The 25,575-nt window shown below is 39.3% G+C and overlaps 2 protein-coding genes across 3 annotated transcripts; one reads left to right on the top strand and one right to left on the bottom strand.

The window, feature by feature from the left end:
* The first annotated feature begins 2,584 nt into the window (after positions 1-2,584).
* Positions 2,585-17,092, top strand: tmem39a (transmembrane protein 39A). The gene is made up of 9 exons (XM_053316423.1): positions 2,585-2,836; positions 8,597-8,810; positions 9,978-10,200; positions 10,935-11,018; positions 11,142-11,296; positions 12,276-12,633; positions 14,554-14,741; positions 14,834-14,954; positions 15,530-17,092. The coding sequence occupies exons 2-9, from the start codon at positions 8,698-8,700 to the stop codon at positions 15,767-15,769; spliced, it is 1,482 nt and encodes a 493-aa protein (XP_053172398.1). The 5' UTR covers positions 2,585-2,836; positions 8,597-8,697; the 3' UTR covers positions 15,770-17,092.
* Positions 17,093-17,221: 129 nt separating this feature from the next.
* On the bottom strand, positions 17,222-21,609 carry LOC128356013 (serine protease 23-like). Of its 2 annotated transcripts, XM_053316445.1 has the most exons (3): positions 21,342-21,609; positions 19,461-20,509; positions 17,222-18,269 (listed from the first exon to the last, which is right to left on the bottom strand). In XM_053316445.1, exons 1-3 carry the CDS (start codon positions 21,350-21,352, stop codon positions 18,193-18,195), a joined length of 1,137 nt encoding a protein of 378 aa, XP_053172420.1. In that variant the 5' UTR covers positions 21,353-21,609; the 3' UTR covers positions 17,222-18,192. The 2 variants fall into 2 exon arrangements, with proteins under 2 accessions (XP_053172420.1, XP_053172410.1); XM_053316435.1 differs by lacking the exon at positions 17,222-18,269 and having other exon boundaries at positions 18,365-20,509.
* Positions 21,610-25,575: the final 3,966 nt, after the last annotated feature.

Here is a 25,575-nt window from a genome sequence, read left to right as displayed (position 1 = left end):
GCCGCCCAGCTGTGAATCGCCCTGTGACCTCTGTGTCAGAGAACACACACCTCACTAGAACTGAGAGCTGTTAGTTTCCTTGTTGTTTGACTACTGGTAAACTTTTAAACACCACCATTTTATGTATGAAAATAACTCAGGAGCTAACTATTTTATTACCTTTTGATATGTAAAGAGCTGGCTGTTACCCAGAGGGATTCATGACATGTGAGATTGAAAGATTCAGAAATGTGGAATCATGCTCCCTTTCGAAGTTTGAGGGTGTATTTGCATTTGTATTTGAAACCACCTAGGTAGCTTATTATTATTACTGTTATTATTATTATTTTTTTTTAGATATTTTTAACTGTGATCAATTGACTTTTGGGGGGATAATACCACCCTCTGTTGGTTATTTTTTTAAACTGAAATATTCTGGGGGAGATATGGGCTTGAAGCCTCCTTCTGTATGTGATAAATCCATAAATACTTTCCATGTAGTGCAGAAGAAATGACTCCCTCATGGCCAGTACATTACGTCTGTTACATTAGTCTGGAACTATTAAAACCCACATAATTATGAAAAAAATGCTTGTGAATTATGACATTTTTAATGATTTTTGTAAATAGGTATTTTTAATACCGCCTGGATGTCTTGAAGTTACTATAGGATATTTGTTTCCTTTATATTTTGAAGGAAAATCTTTGTACAACTGCAATGTCTGTCCTGTGATGATGAAGTACTTTTAAACATTTGTAAAGCAGTTACACACATACTTACATATAGCAGTGAAGGTGGTGTGTAAATAACTCCTTTACATAAAGTTGACATTGTCTCGTGAGATTTGGAGAAATGTCAATAACTTTAGGCCACTTTTTACAGTGCAAAGGTTGGTTTTTTTGCTTTTGTTATTTTAATGTTCAGAAACCCATTGTACCTATTCCTATGAGGAATTATGGTTAAGTCTTCTTTTCCAATAATGTTTTTACACAGTTGTATATTTTTGCCCTCTTTTTTAAAAAAAGTGTACAGTACATTCAATTTGTGTTTAATAAAAGTGATTATAAACTTTGTAAAGGCAACTTTATGCTGTACTTATTATTTAAACTTGAACTTTTAATATGTTTTAAAACTTCCCAAACTCAGACAAGCAAGTCATATAAAAGAGTGTAGGTTTGTATTGTTTTGTTTTCATTGGCTCTAAGTTATGGCCTAATGTTAAAAAAAAACAAAACGGGTCTATTGCACTATTTATTACCACTGAATGCGTTTAACCAATATACAATACTTTATCAATTTTTAAAAAAGAAGTGTTTGATTGTTTTTTCTGTATTCCTTGCTTATTCTTGATATTCAGATCAGGATGAGGAAGGGTACTGTATTATTGATATGATGTCATGTGTGTATGTTACATTTAATAAAAAGTTTAGGGTTTGGAGGAGATTTCTTTAGAGAAGAAAAATGAGAAAGGAAAACAAAAGTCGTTGAGGAATTGCTGTTCAGTACTTAAAGACCCCTCAAGACATGTTCTAAGACTTACAAAAAAAGTGTCTGATATGGTTTTTCCACAAAAAAAAGAATTGCTTAAAAAAAGAATTGCTTGTTTTCTTATCTACTTATATCTACTTGGTACTTCTTGAGAATTCAGAATATTTGAATATACGAATAATAATAATAATAATAATAATAATAATGATTTCAGAAGTTCTGTGGGATACAAGATGTCTCCTAGTTCACTGTCCATCCTCAGTGTATGCGCACAGGAGGCTTAAACTTTCCACATAACACTTGTGTAAGTTGCATACTGGACCATGATTGGCTCCAAATTAGTTGCCATGTCTCAAATCTTGTCTTAGGTTCACACCTTTAACTTAGATTTTCAGTGAGCACAGTGACACTTTCCACTTTAAACAGATGGATGTGATAACAACCTTCTAGCATCAAACTCTGCACACATTCTGCACAGGGTTCACAATTTTTCATGTCTGTCAAAAAAACAGTCACGACAGCTTCCACAGCAGCTCAACAATCAAAACACAAACAGGGAATATGATGGATGGAAATCCATTTGATATGACTCAAAACTGCTGAAGACTTGTTTAAGCTTCAGATAAACCTTTAAATGCAGACCATAAGAATTGAAAGAATAAAAATGTTTGAATAAGTAACAAATAAATAAAGTAAAATAAGAGAGGATAAGAGAAAAGATTATTTAAAAAAAACTATGTTAAGATAGATTCAAAAGACAAAAGAAAAGAAAAAACTATTTATTTATATAATTTATTATTATTTTAGTTAAAGACATTTCACTGCTAGTTTTAGATTTAGTCTTAGTTTTTCATTAACTATGATAACCCTGCTCTAGACCAGTGTGTATGTGTGGGTGTGTTAAACTTAAATAACTACATAAATAACTAAAAATAAGTAACTTTTTATTTTAAAGTAAAGGCATGACTGACAGACTTCTTTAATTAAAAAAAAATCTGAATACATTTTGATAAACTTTTCAAAACAGTGCGTGTGCGTGCGCGTGACAAAACTGCGACTGTGCAGCGCGCTGTGATGACGTCGCGGAGAGAGGAGGTGCGGGTTTGCCACGTCGGTCTCTGTGCAACGCATTTTTACACTGTTGCTCCTCCACCAGCCCCCCCGAGGGCTAACTTTTAAAGCCGTCTTTTTTCTTCTTAAATGTTTCCAGCCGGAGTGAAAGCGACCTCTCAGCATCGTCCGTGCCGTCGTAGCTCAGCCGGGAGTGTTGAAGCTCTAAGGAGGAGAAATGCTCGGTGCTGTCTGCAGACACACAACTGACTGATGCATCCTCGCTCAGCTCACCCCCCCGTATGTTGTCCATGTTGTGTGAGTATAACGACGGCTTTTGCAGAGCTTTTTATACTCTAAAACAACCTTCATTTGTTTTCCGAAAGCCACCAGCTAAGCTACAAGCATGCATATTTAATATTTTTAACATCTTTGTGGACGTGTGTGTGTTGAAGTTTCCGCGGTTAGCCTGATGTCATGATTCAGATAGACAGGCAGGCAGGTTTAGCATGTCATAGCAAGTCTCTGCAACACACAGAGAGAAAACACACTTCCTAAAAGTGTTCCCCCAAAAGTAACATAGGCCATGAAAACACACACCACGCAGCTGCAAATTCAAACAACCTCCCTTCTGCTTTGTTTTGTTTTGTTTTTGTTTTTTTGGAACATATATATAACTTGTGGTGAGCAGAAAATTGGGAACGTGTTGCATTTTCACAGAGTTTACAAAATCCCTCGTTGTATAGATTATTTCTCTAGATCTCAGTTCCTGTTTTTCACTTTTGACTCAACTGTAATTTTGTTCCCTTGCTGTGTGTGTGTGTGTGTGTGTGTGTGTTTAACTTGTTTCCTGTGTTAAGATTCAGCTTTAATATTACACACACACATACACACACCGGCTCCATGTTTCATGAACCATATCTGCAGAAGAAGGAAATGTTGATATAGACAGTGGGTTGAATGTTATCTGGTATACTGGTTTGTGTTTCGTTTTAGGAGCCTATCACCGGTTGATGTAGTGGGGATGAGTCTTTGCTTCTTTTTTTCAACCCACCAAACAATGATAAGGTGCATAGTGCTGTACATTCAGTTCAGAGTTCAGTTGCACCTACATTAGCTCAGATGGGACATAAAGATCACCTCCATACACGTATTAACACATAAAAGTTCACTGGTTGCAAAAATAATGTGTGTCAGATATCAAATAAAAATATAATATTAACATGTTACTATCCTTAAAATGGTATCTAATCTTTCTCATCCCTCAGTCATTAAATATTCAAATATATTTCATTATATTCATATTAGAGTAGTTGTGCGCTCACAGGCCTAGATCTTAAAATCGTATTTTCAGAGAGCACAGAGAAATTTCCATTTTCTGCAGATGAGTGTGAAAACAGATGCATCATGCATGCACACATGCATCATTCTGCTCATTGAAGCTCAAACATGAAACTGTAGGAACCCGTCTTTGAGTAGAGGAGGACTTTAAATTATTTTATTTGTGGCCAGTGAGTTTGAAGTTTGTAGAACTGCCATGTATCAAAAATAGATTCAATTTAATGCCGACATCTGGATCTGCAATAAAATAAAATATCTATTTATTAATTGACAAAAAAGTTCAAAAAAAGTCAAAATTGTCTGTTTCCAGCGTCCCATATTTGAGTAAACTGAATTATCTTTGGGTTGTGGACTGTTGGTCGGGACAAAATACGACATTTGACGATGTAATCTTGGGCTTCGAGAAACAGTGATCATGATTTTTCACCATTTTATAGACCAAACAACTCATTGATTGATTGAGAAAATATAATAAATAATGATAATTGCAGTCCTCATTGAAATAAAACTAACAAATGTGTAAATAAAAAGTATTTGTTTGAATAAATTAGGAATCACTTTCCACATCTAGACTATTCATTTTCAAATGTTTTGAGTGATGTTTGAAATAAATCATTATGTCTCCAGACCTTTTTGAGAGGGAACCTGCGCTTGCTGCATCAGATGATTTGACATGTCACAGCAGGAGGTGTAGGGTGTAAACAATAATTACATAATTAATGGCAGCGCTCCAGTTAGTAGTAGAGCTATCGTTAATGGTATTGAGTACACCTGCGGTTTTCTTGCTATGTCAAGGTAAATGTCTGCTGTGAAAAAGGCCCTCAAATAGTGGTTATTAACAACTATTCAAACATCCAGGGGATGGAGAAGAGGCTCCACTTGCAGCTTTAACACTGATGTAAATGTCACAAAGATGTTCGCTATCGAATAAATGAATGAGTGAAGACATACTGATCGTCAGTCACTTCACGTAGACGTTACACAGGGTTTGTCTTTTTCTTGATATTTTTTCCTCAAAATGAGCAGCATATGAACAGGTCTGATGGTAACAGATAGGTGACGGCTCTGTTTGTATTTGGGGATCGTTGAGCAATGGAGTGACAGTAGCCAGGAGTGCTGCCACTAGGAAGGGTTAATCATTTTTAGTCAGTTTGTGTACACACTGTTGCCAGTTTATGAGGACGCCTAGTTTAATATGACAAACATCAGTTTATACCTCATAAAATCCTCGGTTTTTGTTGAAGCCGTAGAGAGGTGTCGACTTAACTTTATGGCTGTTAAGAAGGCTGAATTGAACTGCGTTTATGTCTACAACTATTTATTTATTTTTATTATCGATTAATCTGTCAATTATTTTCTTGATCAACCGATTATTCGTCTGATACATAAAACATTAAAAAACAGTGAAAATGGCCACTACAATATCTTAGAGTACACGTTGGCATCAATAAGTGTCTTATTTGGTCTAATAAACAGTCCAAAAAGTGTACGTACAATTTACGGTAAGTAAGTAACCATCAAAAGCGGCAAATTGTCACATTGAAGAACCTGGAACCATCACATGATTGTCATTTTTGTTTTAAAATATTACCTAAATAGTCTACACCTAAAAGTAGGTGACGATTGATTTTCTTTTGATCAAGCAATCAATTAATCAACTAATTGTTTTCGCTCTAACTGCATTATACTGTAAAATGTGTCTCATATTTTATCCACTTCCATTTATATCAATGAGGTTACACTAAATACTACAATTACAGTTTAATTCAGCAGAAAATAAGACAACAATTATTTTCTTGTGTAATTGTAAATCAAAAATTTCATCAGTGACACGCCAGCGTAAAATAGTGACTAAGGATTGATGTCTTTCAATCATGATAGTAGACTGGTAAGTCTGGAAACAGTGGAGCAGAGCTCACCTGGTTATGTCCAACAGTAATAAAATTATTTTAAAGTTCATACTTTATATTGTGTTTGTTAAACAACAATTTGTGGGTTATGTATCAGACAATTTCTTGGCCAGTAACAGCCACTTCCTGCCGTTGCGTGAGGTTGCCAGGCAACCAGGAGGAGGATCCAGGAAGTCATTGCACCCGGCCAAAAAATAGATCTGCAGATAGAGCCCGGCTTGTTGTTCCCCTCTGTTCCCAGATTATATACTAAGCTAAGCATCTGTGCTCTCTAGCCTCATATTGAACAGACAGCTGAGGACGGCATCAGTCTTATCATTCAAGTCTTGGCAAGAATTTTTCCTAAAAAGCCAAACTACTCCTTTTAAACGTGTATTTTACCGTCCTCTGTGCTGTTTCTGGGTGTTGATGGCAGCTGTATCCAGGACGGGTTGGCTCATTTTCATTTACTTTGGAAAGGTGAACTTATCACAGTTTTCACACTGTCCGATAACACTGCGGTCACTGTACAAAGATAAACAAAGTCTCTAATATTGATATGATATTCATAGTATTCGTTCCCCTGTAGGACTCAACAAAGAAACTGCCACATCAAAAATCATTTTTGTCATTTTTTTCATTTAGTTGTGACCTTTCTGAGCTTAAAGCTGCAGTTGGTAAGTCTTATAAAAGTAACTTTTTGTCATATTTGTTAAGACTGTCACTATGTAAAGACAGCATTACATGAAACTAGTAATCTGTAAAAAAAAACAAAAAAAAAAAAACAGGCTCATTTAACCCCACCTACTGCTCCTACTGCAAATTGCCAGACTCCACCACGACCAGACAAAAAGAACCAATCAGAGCCAAGATTGTGTCTGATGGAGTGTCTGACAGCTGTCAATCACTGCTCCATGCACACAGCCCCCTCCCCCTTCCTCCTCAGCTCGGTCAAGCTCATATCTCCGAGAGTGGCTTCAGGAGCGTAGAGAAAGTAATGGCGTAGCAACAACCACCGCGTGCACGTGGTCGCGTGCACGTGGTCAGCCTCCTCTGGGGGAGGGACTTTGGAGGCAGGGCAGGAGAGCAGCGGAGAGGGAGGGATCTGAAAGTTGTACTTCTTCAAATTTGATGCTAAGTCCTCTCTCTCCTCAAAGTTACCAGCCTACCAGTTTTCTCAGTGCCAGATTGTGAGCAAATAATACTAATAATGTGTGTATATGTGATATAAAACTTGACAGGGCAATGTTGGCTTCAAAAGGTTTTATTTTCTGATTCTGATCTGTTGAGTCCTCTTATGTTTCGTTGGTTAAAAACATTTCTTCATCTGGATTGTCAATACCAATTATCTTAACCCACACAAGGCAAGAAAAAAAGGTCTAAATTCTCCAATTCCAGTCTCTGAAAAGTAATCATGTTCTGGTTTTATTGAATCTTCTATGATGGTCAACTAGACTGGTCTCCTTAGACTTTTGGAAACAGTGATTGACATTTTCCACCGTTTTAATTTAATTGAGAAAATAATTGACAGATGGATTTTTTTAATCGACTGATTAATCAATAATGAAAGTAATAGATCAATAATAAATTAGTACTTAATCCCTGTTGCCTGAACCAACAGATAACAGGAGCCGTCCAATCTTTCTAAGGCTGCAGCAAATTTTCATGATCAAATGATGTATTGATTTTCTTTATACTATGTAATGTCAAAATGATGCTTTCAAATTACTGTTGCTTTTACAAAAAAAACATCTAAAACCCCAAAGACATTAAAATGACAATGATGTAAAGTTTAAAAGATTCAACATTTAGTAATTTCTTGCCATTTCAGGCGTACAGTTGATCTCAGCGCTCTCAGCAATAATAAAGCAGAGAGATAAGCAGCAAATCCTCACAGATCAGAAACTGAAACCACAGAGTATTTGACATTTTTTGCAGCACCGATGTTACGATGAAATTGTTTAATCTCTAATTTCAAACCTTCAGTAAAAGTTTCTCACACAGATTTGGTGCTTGTTCTGTTTACAGTGTGTTTTTGAAATAAAGGCCACCTCCACTAACATCAGAAATAAGCCACTTTTATGAAGAAAAAAAACACTGATATACTAAAGAAATGAGTAGAGGCCATTTCATCCAGCAAATGCCACATATTTCAGGACAGTATTTCTTCTTTGGTTATCATCTATTAAATCACTTGACGTGGTATGTCAGGATATGGTTGGCTTACCACCATTGCTGAGTAATTTCCTGGGGGAACCCCTGGCAGCTTTTGTTAGGGTCAAAATGAACCACTGATATGGTTTAATGTCAGACAGTCACGTGTCAGTCACGTGTCACTCACCTGATGTAGGTTTGAGGAATTATCAAAGCAGCACCAAACTGACTATTTGTTAGGCTTTGAATACTTTGAATTTGTCTTCTGTAAGCCTTACCTCTGTTACTGATCACACCGCTATTATCAACATAACAAACGTGATGCATGTTTCACAGTACAGCAGATCCTTATGCTAGAGAAAACAGCTGATTTTACACTAAACCAATTTGACCTAGTATTGTATCTGACAGATATTATGGCTTGTACAATTAAGAAAAAGCAAACAGAACATTGAAAGAACTGGAGCAGCAGTGCTCTAATAGTCCTTAAATACTTTCACTTCTGTTTACTTATTACTTGCACAGTGTAAAGTAAATACCACGGGACAGATCTGGCTCTGGGGTGGTTGGCTTGAGGTGTGCGTATGTCGATTAGGCCTCGGGTTTGTTGTTTTTTCACTTTGTCGTTTCAACCTTAATTATGTCCTTTCTTTTTTTTTTATAACTCAGTCTTGTCTTTTTGTTTCCTTTGCAGTGGCCTTGGTGTATATGGTGGCTCATTGAGGAGAAAGGGAGGAGTCCCAGCAGCTGTTGGTTGGTGGGCAGCATCCGTGGTTGCCGCGGTAACTGGCGACCATGCCAGGGGGTCGCAGGGGTCCCAGCAGACAGCAGCTAAGTCGCTCTGCTCTGCCATCCCTGCAGACTCTGGTAGGAGGCAACCTCGGCAATGGTACAGGCCTCAGGAACAGGTAAACACACACACACACAGACACACACACACACACACAGGGTTGTATTACTCAGAGTATTATGGGCAAACTGTACAGATGTAGTGTTGTCTGTCAACTAGAGCATTTCTTTCCCGTCATCCTGACTTGAAATGTTTTTATGTTCTAACCCACAATTTCACAGTTTGTTGACCAACCCTAATTTTACACAACAGATGTTATCTATCGTGTGACAGTAAAGATCTTTGTTGCTCAGTCATATGGAAATTATTTCAAAAACTATTCAACCATGAGTCAAAATATACAGCAGTATATTCAGCCTTCATTCATCATTTACTTTCCTTTACACTCTGCATACCATATTAAACTACTAAATAAACTACAGTTACAGTACTTAAATAAAGTGCTGTTATAATGAAATGAATAGTTAGCAGTTCGTTAAACCATTACAATAGAAAAACACTTGCCTTGCCTCACCTCACCTACATACATCACACATACTCTCCCAGGAGAGAGGTCTGGATGGATGGGCGAGTGTGTGCGACGTAGGTGAGATTTTTTTTTTTCATGTCTGTAAGAGGGAGTGAGTAAGAAGAGGAGCGAAACCTCAAAGCGAGTGTCAGGGTGGTGGCTTATAAAGAAATCACATGACAATTTGTACTCAATATTCACAATATAGTCATTTACCACATCCCATGTAGAGCATGATGCAATACATGCTGCTTCCTCTGGTTTTATATGATTGTAAATGGAATATTTTTGGGTTTTGGACTGTTGGTCAGACCAAATTAAAATGATCTCAAGTCGCAGCCTTTATTCAAACATGTCCCCTTGCAGATTACAAATGTGGGCACAAACTAAAGACTCCTTCAGCAATTTTAAATCTGTTTAAATACATATTTTCACTGCACAAGACAACATATGGAGGGATTTTGAACAAATAAATATATACTGGTATATTATTACAATACTTGATGAGATCGTTTTAGAGCTTGCAGTATATAAGTGATATGAGAAATAAACATTTCACTCATTTATTTAAACTGCTCTTATAATTTGGTTTGAATTCTGTATAAATGAATAATATATGTATATATGAGACACAAACATTGTTTTTATGCACACACTCTGCTTCTCAGATATACGTGTCTGAATGTTTGTATTATCTTTGTGTGCATCGCTTTTCAGGAGCAGTAACTCGGTGGGTCTGTCTGCCCCACCTCTCTCGGCCCTAATTACCCCGGAGCCAGTCCGTCACTCAAGAATCCCTGAGCTGCCGTTGGACAGCAGCCTGCTGTTTGAGTTCCTGCTCTTTCTTTATTTGCTGGTGGCCTTGTTTGTCCAGTATATAAACATCTACAGGACGGTCTGGTGGTACCCATACAGCCACCCTGCTGCCTCTACCTCGCTTGTAAGAACACAGCACACTTTACACACACTGCTTCACCTGTTGACTTTGTGATCATTGCTTCCTCTCTCTTAACTTAAAATGTCTGATTCCCAACACTAAATTTGTATACTTAATATAAGAATACAGGGCTCATCATCCAACTAAACTTGAATTTATTAGTATTTGAAATATTGAAAACTTTGTGAAATCACATCTTAAAAATTGCATCTGGAGTTTTATACACTATGTAGCTTAATACTTTATTTGTTTCACGTTGATTTACTGCTGTGTAATTGGTAGATTATTTTTCTTTTCACTTTCATTTACGTCTTTACTTTCTCTTTACTACATTGAACATAACCTTTTGCAACAGGAAACACAGCAGCCTTGAGGTTTTAGGGGAAAACAAATCTGGGTTAAAACCAACCTCCACTTTTGAAGTCTGGGGTTTTTTAACGGAAAATGTCAAATGCCAAAAAGGATCAAGTTTACCCTGAAATATATCTTGGCAAAAGTTTGCACAGGTTTTTGATGTTTTATGATGATCTCCTGAGATTTGAAAACAGAAACATTCATTCAGCCAGTGCATAAACAAGTGGTGATTTTATCTATTTACAGTTCATAACATGGCAGATATTTAATTGGCATGTTTAGTTCTCACTTCAAACTGTGCTGAAATATTAAAATGTCTTCATGGAAACTAATGATATCCTTTTTTTCTTCTTTGTGTGCATTAATCTGCTGTGTGCCTGCAGAACTTTCATCTAATGGATTACCACCTGGCTATCTTTATCACAGTCATGTTGGCCAGGAGGCTTGTTTGGACTATAGTTTCAGAGGTAAACACCCAGACCTAAACATTTATTATGCAGTGGAATTTATTTTTCCCTGAGCGTTTTTAACACATTTAGTCCCATGGGACTCAAATCTAAATGAGTTATTCTATTGTCTGTCTCATCCAGGTGTCTCAGAGTAGCGGGAGATCACTGGTCCGCTATGTGGTTCTGATCGCAGCAAGACTCAGCCTGCTCACAATGTGTGGTTGGGTGCTCTGCTGGACACTGGTCAACCTCTGCAAGAACCACTCTGTACTCAACCTGCTGTTCCTGGGATACCCGTGAGTCTTTCATACCCCAGCGTCACACTCAAAAGGAGCAAACTAGTTAATACAAATTGTCATCAGGTCGCATTTAAAGGCAAGTGTCTTTATCTGTTCTGAATGGATTGAAAATGGTGCAAAGCACCTGCCATCACAGAGAGGGCCGAGCTGCAATGAATCGAACAGATGGGGATAACAGTTGACACTAGCACAGACTCTCCTCAAATCAGTCATAGTGTCGCACTTAGTTGTACTCACAAAATGTGAAATAGTAAGCAAAGACAATTCAAAGTTCAAATTCTTCTTTTCCCACCTTTTTTCATCACACTTTGCCATCTGATGCATGAAGTGGACGTGAATGTCAGATTGTCAGTTTCCAAGGTATGAATCAAACTGGTGCCATGTTTAAATGTAATTTGTGACCTTACAATATGTGTAAAAGAACATTTTTACGCATAGTAGCCACATTAAGACGATACTATAATCGTCACCGTTGTCAGATTAAATAGTTAACCAGGCCATCTTTGTGGAACTTAAACCGGAACTGGAGCAGTAAACTAAAGTCAGTAAAGATTTCTTTATAGGGTTTTTTTGTCTGCATGTGCTGACAAAAGTTAAGGAATGGATCTGATGGAAACAAGTGCCTCCAAACACAAATTCAGCCATTGTACAAGCGATGTTGGAAATTCACGTCTGTTGTGAAATGTGTTTATCGTAAATGTGTTTTTTTTCCTTTAGGCCACCACACATCTCTCTAGACATAAACTTGATTTTCAACCAAGTGATGTAGCTGTTGCACTTTAGCTGTAAAGTGGTTTTACTAAGCATGTTTTTCTGCTAATGGAAGTAGAATTTCTGGACCCGCAATCCCTTTATGTCTCACCATTTTAAATATGCATGATGCTTTCACATCATACAACTAATTTTAATCCTGCCATCATTTGAAACCAAAACTCTTGATGCTCTGTTCTCACTCACTGTCCTCCCTCCATCCTAGATTTGGCGTGTATGTTCCGCTCTGCTGTTTCCACCAGGAGGGGGGGAAGAGCCAAACGGCACCGGCTGATTGCGATTACCCAGCAGACCACCAGCAGACTGACCTAACAGAGACCCCGTTCTTTCGACCACGTGATTTCCTTTTCCTGTTAAGAGAGAACCTCAGAGAGCAATTTTCCAGTGCCCCACACATGCCTACCCACACCTGCCCACCACACACACACACTCACACACCGGAGCTGATTCGAGCGGAGGTGGAGGAGCTGAAGAGCGACTTCAATCGACGAATCAAGGAAGTGCTGTTCAACTCACTGTTCAGTGCTTACTACGTAGCCTTCTTGCCTCTCTGCTTCGTAAAGGTTGGTAACTGTCACTCCAGTTGCTTTTAGGGCTGCAACTAACGATTATTTCCATTATTGATTAATCTGACAGTTACTAATTTAAGTAACTACTTTTTTTTCAGTTAACCAATGGACTATATTTGGATTATAAAATGATCTGTCTTGTTCTGACTGAACAGTCTAAACCCAAAGGTATTCAGTTCACTGTCACAGAGGACTAAAGAAAACCAGAAAATATTCACATTTGAGAAGCTGGAATAAGATAATTTGGAAATTTGATTTATAAAAATCACTTCAAAGAAATAGTTGGCAACTAATCGACTAATTGTTGCTCTATTTGTATTTTTTCTTAATTTCAGTGTTGATGTGCAGATTAAGATGAAGCATTATGAAAACCTTTAACTCAGGGGACTTATTGTGTGTTCATTTTGAAGCCCTTAAAAACATGGCTTAAAATGTAGGCATATAAGATGATGATACACTAAAAGTTTTCCATGTCAGTTTAGAAGGAGTACATCTCAAGTTTCTTATTTGATATTTCTCCAATCCTTGCTTGAACCAGAAGTAATTTCTGGTCCGCCCTTTTGAAGGCTGTCTCGAAGCTCTTATTTCTGCCTTGAGTAGCGAGGAGGGGTCTCTGAGGATCCATGAGTGATACATGAGAGCAGCCAACCGACACACCCCCTAATTGGAAAGCAGCTGATCTGATACATCACAACATCACTGAGTGGAGACAGACTACAGATTAAACTCAACTGTATTACTCTCCATATTTTATTAGTTTTCTGTGTGACCATCTAGTTCATCATACCTTTCATGATCTGTTGTTAGCCTCCCATTAACTTTTATTATGGATACAATTATATCATGGAAGAGTCTGTCTGACAGCAAGAAACACATTTTAAACACATTTATATTTTACATAATTTGTAGTTTTATTTCCATTCAGTTACATTTGAGGCTGAAAATAATATAATAATAATATAAATGCATCCTGCCAGTAGAAACTGTTCATGCCTCTGAGCAGGACACAGAACACAAAATAAATACAAAATACAGGTTTTTATTCATGTGCAGGTGTTTGTCAAACAGATAACAGGCTGCAGAGAGAAAACACTACTGCTCTGGCAGTTATAACTGTGTACCTTTTATCAGTGTGCACATGTGTGCAGACACAAACTCCATCTAAATTCTCTACAGCTGATAGAGGTGACTGACAACTGATCCAGCTGTGATCTGTGACAGCTTTCATCAGAAATGGACGTCACTTTACATGATGCCTTGGAGGAAAGGACATTGCATTTCACTAAAAACTTATTTCCTCTCTCCTTCCTCACATAGTTTCCTTGAATCTCTCTATGCATACTCAGTGGGAGGGGCGCAAGGCAAAGGCACAATGAGGGAAATGTGGATGCAATTAAGAGACCTGAGATGTACCCAGAGTGATAATATGTGTGGTCACAGCTTGTTTTCTCTGCCCTCCAGTGTCCAAAAATGTTATTGCAGGTTATAGTGTTTCTCCATAACATCAAACATTCATGACTAAATATTCAACAACCAAATTTGGGGGAAAAACATTTTTTGGTTCTATTTAGTAAGAGCACTGAAAACTCACCTAATCAGGTCTGATAAGATCGACGATAGCCTGGCAGCATGAGCACGCAACCCTACAGCTGTCATCAGATTATACATAAATGTTGCTAAAATCCTGATTGTGCACAGAAATATGTGATTACGTTTTTTCCAGCTGAGTGTGGCCCACTTGTGAGAACAGGCAAAAAAAAGTTTAAAAAATGTCTGGCACAAAATAACGAAAACATTGGTAAAACATTGTTTTTTCAAGTCGGACTCCATCGCTCACAGCAAGAAACGGATGAGAAAATCATTTTTAGGGCCTTTAAGGCAAATTTACCTTTTCTTGTCATTTGTTCTTCACAGAGTACTCAGTACTATGACATGCGTTGGTCATGTGAGCATCTGATTATGGTGTGGATCAACGCATTTGTGATGCTGATGAGCCAGCTGCTGCCCCCCAGCTACTGTGACCTGCTTCATCGCTCGGCGGCTCACCTGGGTCGTTGGCAGAAACTGGAGCATGGCTCATACAGCAATGCACCACAGCATGTGTGAGTGGCTCTTTGTGTACACAGAAGTACACACACAGAAAATACTCTTATTAATGGTTTATGTGTAACTGTTGTGTCATTGCTTTTTATAGGTGGTCAGAAAGTACCATTTGGCCTCAGGGGGTGTTGGTACGACACAGTCGATGTCTGTATAAGGCAGTTGGACCCTATAATGTCGCTCTGCCCTCTGATGTTTCACATGCAAGGTTTTATGTGAGTATCTGTACTTAATATTGTAGTGACAGTAAATAATTCACTTAGAGTTAAACAATATAGGACACCTTTAAAGTATAATACAATCCAGTACAACAAAACTGCAAATGTGCTTAGCAAAGTTTGAGAGACTTAGCAGCTCACATTAATGGTTACTTTTTTATGCTCATTCTCTCACTCACTACACACACACACATTACGCACTGCCTTATTCCTTAAAAGGAGCTACGCTACCAAGGTTGTCCCAGGCAATGACACAGAGGTTCCATTTCACGTTTCAGAAAAATGCTGTACAGAGGTCCCCAAATGCTATTTATTTCCATTGGCATTATTTTTGGCATTAATAAAATATATTTTTAGCCCGATAGGGGTTCTCATTACCCAAGCAACCCATCAGATTTTGTACAGGCCACTAGGGGAGACTAAAATGTATTGTGTTTTGTATATAAATGTAATGTGTTATATTGTATTTTATTGTCACCTCTGTGCATATTAAATTTTTTCATCTTTGACCTTCTAAATGCTCTGTAAGGCTTTTTTACTTTTCTGATTTTCTCTTGCTGTCTTTGTTCCAGTTCCTGTTCCACAAGCCATTGCGGATCCTGAACCTGCTGATCTGGATCGAGTCCAGTGTGGTTCTATACCAGTTATACTCTCTGCTGCGCTCTGAGCGCTGGAACCACACTCTCTCTCTGGGCCTTATTCTCTTCTGCAACTACTATGTCCTTTTTAAACTGCTCCGAGACCGCATTGTGCTGGGCAAAGCCTACTCCTACCCCGTCTCCTCCAATAGTTTGGGGCTTAAGTCGCAGTAAATGTTCTGCACAATGAGACCTTACCTACGAACTCTGGATGTGGAGGGGAGATGGGTGGAGGTCTGGTGAAGTAGAACACCAGCAGGCTGTTTAGCGCTCACACTTGGAGGTTAAGTGACTTGAACTCATAATAATCGTGTTTTGATACGGTTCTATTTTTAATGCAATGTTTATATATACCTATTTAAAAGAATATTTTTATTTTGTATACTATTTCGAGTTACGCCGGGCATTACCACGCTGACGGCATTAGCATGTTGTGTTATGTTGTTGCTAGGCGACAGGAAAGTCAGGGAATGCCAGGAGGTGACTTTCACCAAAGATATTATAAGTGCACGTGGCCAATCACAGAGCAGACTTGGCCTCTGACAGTAAACACAACAAGCAAATCAGAGCAGTTGAAGGAGGAGTTGTGTCCGAGATCCTGAAACCCGATTGGTCTGTATTCTATTTCAATCCTGAGGCTCTCAAAGCTTAAATCAGAAACCAGTTAAACAGATTCAGCTGTTTGGGGCAGAAGAGCAATTTGAACATTTCAGCATTTCTGTAGCAAAAACAGTCGTCACTGCACTTAACAATTTCTTTATGGTTTTTTTCATCAATGATTTTAAAGCAAAACACATGTTGCACACATTTGGTGTACAGTTAGATGATAAGATAGATACCACTCTGTCCATCAAATATAAAGCCACAACCAGCAGCTGGTTAACACAACATCAAGTAGAGATACATTTACCTCCAAATGACTTGAGGTCAGTCTGTAGGACAAAACACCTTAGGTACTCTCATCCACTGCCTCTGCAGAGAATGCTGTATTCATTCAACTTGTTACTACTTCACATGCTACTCTGTTGACAGTTACAGCACCAGTCTTTACAAACTTACAAGTGAGAGGGTGTTGGCTGAAGGACAGAGAGATGCTGTTGGTATCCATCAACTCAAAGCACACCCAAAAATGTCAACAAACCATGGGTGTTTCTTTACTTTATCATACAGCCCTGCCCAGCCTGCCTGTGGATACATACAAAGTGTAACGTTTGAAGGGCTGCTGCTGTAGCCAGGTGATTTTTTTTTTTCTGTAACAACTGATGTCTGACCACACTCTGACATGCTGAAATCTTCTTGCCATGATAATAGTGTATGACGCATTTCTGTTCCTAAATGTCATCCAGTCAGTGTTTATTTTATTGCCTTTTTGGTGCCTGAATAGTTAAACCCCACAATGGAATTAGGACAATATTACATCAGGTTCATCTTTTTGTGGACTGGATGCAGATAACAGAACAAATGTGGCTAATAAAGTTTTGTTTTGGTACGTCCCAGGATCCAACTTTCTCTTCATATGGATGTGACAGCAAAGGATGTTTTAATAGTATAATTTTCATGGGAAATGATTGCTAAATCAAAGGGTGATGAAGGTGGAGGGGAAAACTGTATGTATCACCAACAGTTCATGTATTCTCAGTTACCAGAAATGTGTTGCAAACAGGTTGCCTCACATGTTGCCTATTTGTTGAGTCACACTTGGCACCCTCCCTCTTTTGTTGTTTCTTCTGAATTACGTCTCCTCTCCTACACCAACTCTTAGTTACGGTCGAGTTACGGTCCACCATGCAGATAGATCAATGCAAGTTCAATACAAGTTTTTTATAAGGAGGTGAAACATCATTTGAAAATCTGAAATCTCCTGTGCTGTTCTGAATTTCATACTGACTTCAGTCAAGTTTCAAATTGAGTGTAGATGAGGAGGAATGTACTTTGTGATGAACCAGTGTGTTTTACCGGTGCTGCTCTGTGCCTCAGCTGAAGTGAGAGGAATCTTGAATTCTTGTACTTATTCACATTTGTCTGCAAACCTAGCTCATTGGTGCTTATGTTCTGTTAGCACACAGTTGGTCATTTTCCACTTGAATGTAGCAACATTTTATTTCAAGTGACTTGAATTGGCATGTTTTTGTCATTTGTAGCACTGGCCTTCAGTTGAGCACCATCACTGAAATATTAATTTCAATGGGTGTCACTTTTGACTTGCCCTAATCTCAATAACATAAAATTTAGAGATATGTTCTATTAGTTGCTTTGAATTTTGCTTATATGTCAGTTCTCACTTGAATGTTAAGTCTTTGCTTAAATAACTCTGTCTGCCTTTGTTGGTTTGGTGAAACTTACACAATCATCCCTAAAGAGCAAAAATTAGCAATTATATTTGGAAAGTTTTTAGATTTGCCTGAAGTGTACTCGATCCTCCCCCAGCCTACATGATTCTCTGAGACAAGACAAAAGTAAAATAGATGCTGATAATATCGGTATATGTCCCATTTATTATAGAAGTTGCAGGATTTGTTTTCTATGTGCCATATCCCAGGATGCTGTTTGTGGTGTCTTGGTTGAACCTGTGGTGGGATGTGTCAGTGCTGGAGAAGTCAGGAGCTGGTCCTCATATTTCGGCTTTTTACAGTATTAATTTTCCCCACAGCATTTATAAAATGCTTTTTGACATCTGAAATAAAAAATGGTGTTTAAATCAAAATAGTGGTTTTATTTGTGTATAAAATATTGTGCAAAAGCAGACTGAGAAGAAAATGACACTGTTGCTTATTTCAAAGCATATATTTCATTAAATTTGTCTTCAACTTGAAACAAATAATGCAATTGCACAGAAGTTAATCAAGGAGAAGGTAAAAAGTGCATATGGAGGAGGCCTAGGCTATGTTGGCATAAATGCTCATTGCAGACACCTGCAATGTTTTATCATTCCCACCAGAGGGTGCTAAGCATTAAAGTAACATTCAACAAAATGTGTTCAATTGAAGAAGTAATTGCAGCCTTGGCAAAACTAGTCTGTTGTCCTTCAACATCAGTCTGTGTAACAAATGGAATAGTTTGCAAAAAACGGTTTTAATTTAGCTGACATAATACATCATGCTTGTAGGTAACTAATGTGTCCACTGAGAGGAGATACATGATGGTGTGGACAGAAACAATTGGCACCTTTGGTAGCTGACTTGTACATTCATCCACAAAAATCATTATCAGTAGAAAAAGTTCTCCAAGAGTTATAACAGTGCAATCTTCAGTATTAGCACAATAGAAAGGCTATAATGCATAATGAAACTGTTCTCCCAGTCCTGCTCCTTGGGGCTTGGTCCAAGGAGATCTTAAAACATCTGTCCTTGTTCCGGATTTGAGGGACTTCCAGATAACTTCATGTTCCAAGACGCAGATTAGCTTGTCTCTGCTCTGCAAAAACCATGTATCCCAAATGTTTCCCCAGTTAACATGAATGTTATCATGCTTTAGAAATGTGTAGGTGAAAATGCAAAACTGTAAATGAACACACTTGACCTGTTTTATATGGTGTCATTACTGGATTTGTTTCTGTAAGATCGGTATTTACATTACTTCTGTTTCTGTTAATGGGAGCAGCACAAAATTTAAACATTTATGTTGTGTTATGTCATAAGAAGCAGGTTGAAAAGTGTTGATTCTTGCAGCCTCAGTATGAGGTTCCTAGCTTCACTCCTGTGTCACGTTAACTCTCCACCTTTTCCTCACCCTTCCCGGCAGTCCACAAAGTTACCTTTTATCCAGTAGCAGATCTGAGCATATTTGAGAGGCGTGATTCTTACTGCTACATTAAATTCCTGAGACGCTCCTTGTCGCTCTACCCACTGATGCCCAGAAAACACACCTATCACCTTTCGCTCCCAGCGCCGGCGCCGCCCGTCCCACATCCGGGCGTAGACTCCTGACCCGCTGGCACCAGGCTGAGCGTCACAGTGCTGGTACAGCAGGTCTGATGTTTCCTCACCTGCCTGACAGAACCGATACACCAGCTTGCCGGGGCGGTCATTGTCAAATCCTGAGAAATGGACTCGATGACCAGGCAGCCTCTGAGCCGGAGGGCTGACACCCAGCTTCATGTGGCGGCGTTTGTGGGGTTTCTTGAGTTCAAGCAGAGCATAGTCATAGTCCATCCCAATGTCATTGGCATTCCCTTTAATCCATCCTTTGGGAACATGGGTGCGCTTGACTCTGATCCACTGGAACTTCATTTTGTCATTGGTTGGTGGGGCGTACGGAGCAGGGCCACCTTCAACATGATTGGTGAAGTTGGAGGGGTAGAGGGTAGACGACTGTGTTTCTCGCTGCTTGGGTTTTAAAAACCCAACACGAAGCTTCTGGGCTCCTTTCACATAGTTTTTACCATCATGAACACAATGAGCAGCTGTGAGAACATGGCGGTCCCCCACCAAGGTACCAGTGCACCCGGTGGACAGTTTGACAGCCACTGAGAAAGGATATTTAAGCAGGAAGTTCTGCCCTGCAATGCTAAAACGCCCATCATGACCAAAGATCTGTCGCTTTCTTCTGACGTGTGACTGCTCGGCCTTCCCAGATGACCCCATGGAATAAGCCGGACGAGTGTTAGAACTGTGGTTGTAGCCATAGATCCCAATTGCGGTCTCAGTAAGTTGACCATCAGAGTGGAGTGTCTCGTAGGCCAGAAGACCCCGCAGATCCCAGTAGCTCGGTCGAGGGGCTCTCTTATGGCATTCTGGGTCACAGGATGAGGTGACATCCAGGCGGGCTGGAGACAGGAAGTGAGGGGCAGGCCGACTCTCTGTGTGCTGTGGGAGGACCACAGGAACGCGCTGGAGAATCCAATGGGGGCGTGAGGATGAGGAGAGGATAGAGGGAAGGAAGAGGACAAGCAGGAGGGGGAGGATGGTGGCGAACCTGTGGATGTATAGGAGGACAGATCAGGTGAGCTACTGTACCAGGAAGATGGAATGTGATTCTGTGGAGTGCTTGGCCCACCACTGGTTGACCCAAGATTTCTGCAGAGCACCAGCAGTTCTATTTAATGTCACTAAGTGTGTGCATGAAAAACATCCTCATTCCTTAAACTCGCATCATGGATTTTTATTTACAAGAACGGGAGTTGAGGCAGGGCATTTCAACTTGAGGAATTTATATCTGCGCTGGAATTTGGCAGCTGTTGACTTGCATTGTTTTTAATGCTGTGAATATAACAGACAGGGCAAAGATCAGGCCTTACTAGGCTCTGATGGAAAATTCCTAAAGTGGCCTGAGGGATTGGCTTTAAGCCTGCAAGAGTGGTTAAATAACATTTTGTTGCTAGGATATTTCTATATGGGTAAGGGGTATACCATGGCATAGTTTTGTATCACACAAACTGACTCCTTCCTCTGACACAATGGGACTAGCTACTGTGCTGTCATGGAGAGAAATGGGGAAATGGATAATATTAAATAGATAACAATAATCATAATCATAATCATAATAAGTCTATCTTCTTTACAGACTAATGTTAAAATCTGCATCCTGCAACTCATGAAGCATGGTCTTTATTTTAGAGTGAATAAATAATAACACTCTACCAATCGTTTTTATTTTAGCACTGCATCACTGAAATGTTAAATCTGCAGTTAACATTTATGTATCCATTTTATAAGGTTTTCCAATGCAAATTGTGTGCAAAGTCACTGATTCCTGTAACCGCAGATTTCTCCATTACGCACATGCAAACATGACAGAGGTGACTTACCAGGAGCGCATGGTTCGGCTTCTGAAGGTGAGCCGATGGCTGAACACAGAGGAAACCCCCCTCTGGAAGAACAGGCAGAACTTGCGATGGGGTTATATTGTAACACTCCTGCTACTAAAAAAAAGCGGTCTCATTCACAGCTCTTCTCTCAGAAACTGACGACTTTATTTATTCCGTGACAGTTCGTGCAAAAGCAGCAGCCGGGACAGCAGCGGAGTTGGATCATGGTGCGCTGCTGAAGGAGGTGGTCTCCTGTCTGTCTGCCTGAGCGCACAGTGTCACATCTGCCTACGATGATATGAAGAGATATCCGACCCCAACGCGATCATATGACACATCATTGCTGCTGGTAACCAACTTACTGCTGTTCATTATGTCAGTGGTTCTCAAAGTGAGGCTAGGGGACCCCCAGGGGTCCTTGGGGGGTCCCTGAGGGGTCCCAGGGAGTCCCAAGCAGAAAAGGGGAATACTTTATTTTCACTCTAATCCCATCCATAAGTAAAACAATTAGGATGACTATTTTTTCACACTTTCTAATTAAGCATCTAAAATCAGAAATCTTATCAGATTGGGGTCCTGGGTCCAGGGTTTAATTTGTATCAATGTTTTGGGGTTCCTGAGGTGAAACATTTTGAGAACAACTGCATTATGTCTTCTTGGTGACTCACTTTTCTTTGGTTCAATAAGGGTAATGATAATTAGAGGTAATGCTGGTCTGTCTTTTGCAGTTAAATTTATTGAACATTTATTTCCACTGTGTGATGAGTTTCAATACACTTCCACTTTACTTAAGTGTTTAACTAGGGCTGCACAATGATTACATCTTTTGTTGATTCATTTTAATCAATTATTTTCTGTATAACATTTCTTAAAACAATGGCACGCCCATGCATGTTGCTAGAGAGCAAAATTACAATCTGCTGTCTTTTACTTACTTAACCCTGTAAAGGCTGAACCATCAAATCATTTCTAGAAAATTTTGATTCTTTCAAACTGACTTTGCATTAATGAGTTTTTTTTCATTTTTAAACACACAAAAACATACTGACTTTATGCATGATAATAATACATAAGGCATTGAAATGCAATACAATGAAAATTGACAAATTTACAGTTGAATGACCTTCTATACCTACTGTATCTAATTTGATATACACACATTTTCAATTTACCATAAAATGAGCTACACAATATTTAGTCATTCAACATTGCATTGGTTTATCTGTGTATTACATGTATCTGATTGTATATATCAGGTTTTTCAGGAAAAACATATGATCACACTGATAATTTAGAGGTCTCTAAAACTCATGTATCAAATATGATTCAGCTGGCATTACAGGGTTAAAAAGCATTTTCTTCCCACTCAAAAAAGTAAAATAAAGTAAAATGGTTGTTCACTATAATAACATTCTTGCCGTAAGTCATGCTTGCTCTTCAGATCTGAGTATAAAGTCCCCTTGCCCTATGTGACATTGTACATATATTTTTGTTGCAGTAACGGTTCACTTCCTGTGCAATGATTTTATTGCGGTCTTATGTGGCTATTTCTATAAATATTTACATCTGTTGTACTTATTTGGACATTTTGAGAAAACATGCGTAGGCTATTAGAGGACCAGGATGTAAGAGGGCAGTGCAGATGGTGGAAAAGGAACTTGAAGGGTGTGTGGCTGTGTGCATGTTTGCTTGTGTTTCAGAGACAAATTGAGATCTTGCATATACTGTGACCTACTCGTCACACAAACACTGACCCACATCCATTCTTCAGATCGGGCCAGATTCCCCCTCCTGCTCTTTCTTTTCCTTTCTCTTTTTTTGTGTCTCCCTCTGTCGCACACTACCCTACTCATTAAATAATTATGTAGCACCCATACATCAATGTTTTGCCCAAGCACACTTTCACACTGTCAGTGCACTGGGTTGATGCACCCTCATGACCCTTGGCATTAATCACAAAGACTTGGGAGAAGTTATTTATTTCGCAACAAAAACCTCATGTTTCACGCTGTGCAGCTGGGATTATTCTGAAATATGACATTTGTATTCAAAAGTGACCTCACTGCTGTCGTGAGTGCTTCTTGTGAAGAATTAGTTCCGTGGGCAGCGTGTGGGTCTCATGCCAATGTTGGAAGTTTGATTTCCACTTGAACCACCCATGCTGAAAATGTGCAAGCTGTTGGTAGATGCCACCAGAAAGACAGGAAGAAAAGAAAGACAGGGTGGGGGGGGGGGGGGGCACTCATGGGGACTCATGCATGGCTGAACAGTTAGTCAACCAACCTCCACCCACCCTGTCCTGCAGCAATGTGTTCATAGATAAAATTGTAATGAAAAACAGGGCATTATCACTGCATTCATGCGTAATTTGTGAGCAGCTTTCACATTTTGTCCATGCTTAACCCTCATGTCTTCCTCCCAGGTCAAATTGACCCCATCCGTTTTGACTGTTCCTTCTTTCTTCCGTTCCTTCCTTCCTTCATCCTTTCCTTCCGCCCTCCCTCCTTTCCTTCCTTACCTCCTTCTCTCTTTCTTTCCTCCCTCCCTCCTTCCTTCTTTCCTCCCTCCTTTCCTTCCTCTCTCCCTACTTTCCTTCCTTACCTCCTTCTCTTTTTCTTTCCTCCCTCCTTTCCTCCCTCCTTTCAAGAGACTTTCAAGGACAACAGGAGGGTTAAAGCTGTAGTTTGAAATGTGGAGAAATGGATTTATTTGCTTTCTGGTGGAGAGTTAGAGAGGATTTAAACCTGTCTGGTCAATGTAAGGTGACAGCTTGTAGCTAGTTAGGTTAGCTAAGCAGTGAACAGTTACCTTGGCTCTGTCCAAAAGTAACAAAAGCAAGCACCTCTAAAGCTCACTAATTAACATGTTAACATTATTTCTTGTTGTCACGGTGAAGTTGGATCAGTGGAGACTTCAGGAAGTCACTGCACCCAGCAAAGAAATTGTCCGACACATAATCCCCATAAAAACTGCAACTTGTTGCTCCCTTGGTTTTGGTCTTAAACTCTGGTTTTAGTACAGATTCAGTACAAATTAAAGTAATCAGCTCGTACAAGTAAATTAGATTCAAGTTGTAAGGGGGAATCCAGATTTTTGTACCCTACATTTGGATGGAGATAGTCACTTAAGTGGGGCATCAATCTTCTCATCTAACTCCCAGCAAGAAAGCAAATGAGCATAATCCCCAAAATGTTGCTTTAAAAAAAATTAGAATCCCATTTGAGGTCTCCTGCAATTGATTATATATCAGCACTTTTGCCAGCACACAGGGTGGACCTACTGGCTCATCAAACACTGCTTTGAATAATACAAAACTCCACCCATCCCACAACACAAATTTACAATAAACACACACACACACACACACACACACACAACTCTGGAACAGTATTTGGGGCGAGAGATTCTGCCAGCATCTCGTCCTCCTCTCGTCCAGTTAACTCTGATCCGCTTTAGTTTGATCCGCCAGTAGTACCTGAGGGTTCAAAACAAGACTCTCTGTAGATTCCTATTGGACAGCTTATTTCTTTTTATAATTATCTTTTTCTCATACCAATAAATAGTCTGAACATTTTGGCACACGTGAAATATGAAGCACAGAGGTTTAATTTTATAGAAAGGACTTTAGACTAAAATACATTTTTCCCCTGGAGGGCACCAGGAAAGGATGCCTCTTTCTAGTGCCTGGGTGCTAATAAGGGAGACATTTGTGTTTGTTTTGAATTGTTATGAAAGGGCCCATTTGTTTTGCTATGCCCGCTGTTGTCAAGGAAACCCACATTCCCTGGAGTACTGTTCATGCTGATTGTTTTATTCCTCCCACTCTCCTCCTCTCGCTTCTGGCCACAGACACAATCAAGCAAGTGTGGATAGTCTCATGTTTGAGTCTTCTCTTTTCTTATGTCCCCGTGTCTGTATGTCTGCTCTTTTCCTTCGTTGTATTTTCCTATCTTGTGTGACTCTCAGTCTCTCCATTCTTGTTTGAATCATCGCTCCCATCCTGAACCTCTTTGCTCACCCGTCCCTTGTGGCCTTGAAACAGCTGTTTGGCAAAAAAAAAGATAATCACAGAGGTCTTTTAACATGTTGTCTGCTGTGAAATCTTTTGGGAAACTTAGGCCAAGTTTGAAGCTCAAGGCAAAGCCAAAAGGAAGATTATACAACAGTTGGCAAGTACATTTGGTATATAAATTTGAATAGCTCGTGTTGAAGATAGTAAACACTGTTTTGCTCA

The sequence above is a fragment of the Scomber japonicus genome, chromosome 1 (assembly GCF_027409825.1).
Source record: "Scomber japonicus isolate fScoJap1 chromosome 1, fScoJap1.pri, whole genome shotgun sequence".
NCBI classification, from domain to species: Eukaryota; Metazoa; Chordata; class Actinopteri; order Scombriformes; family Scombridae; genus Scomber; species Scomber japonicus.
This window is presented reverse-complemented; position numbering and strand designations above follow the sequence as displayed.

Coding starts and splice junctions, on each gene's coding strand:
- tmem39a (XM_053316423.1), top strand. CDS start 8,698: ATGCCAGGGGGTCGCAGGGGTCCCAGCAGACAGCAGCTAAGTCGCTCT. Junction 10,201..10,934: donor CTGCTGCCTCTACCTCGCTT/GTAAGAACACAG, acceptor GTGTGCCTGCAG/AACTTTCATCTAATGGATTA. Junction 12,634..14,553: donor TGCCTCTCTGCTTCGTAAAG/GTTGGTAACTGT, acceptor TGTTCTTCACAG/AGTACTCAGTACTATGACAT.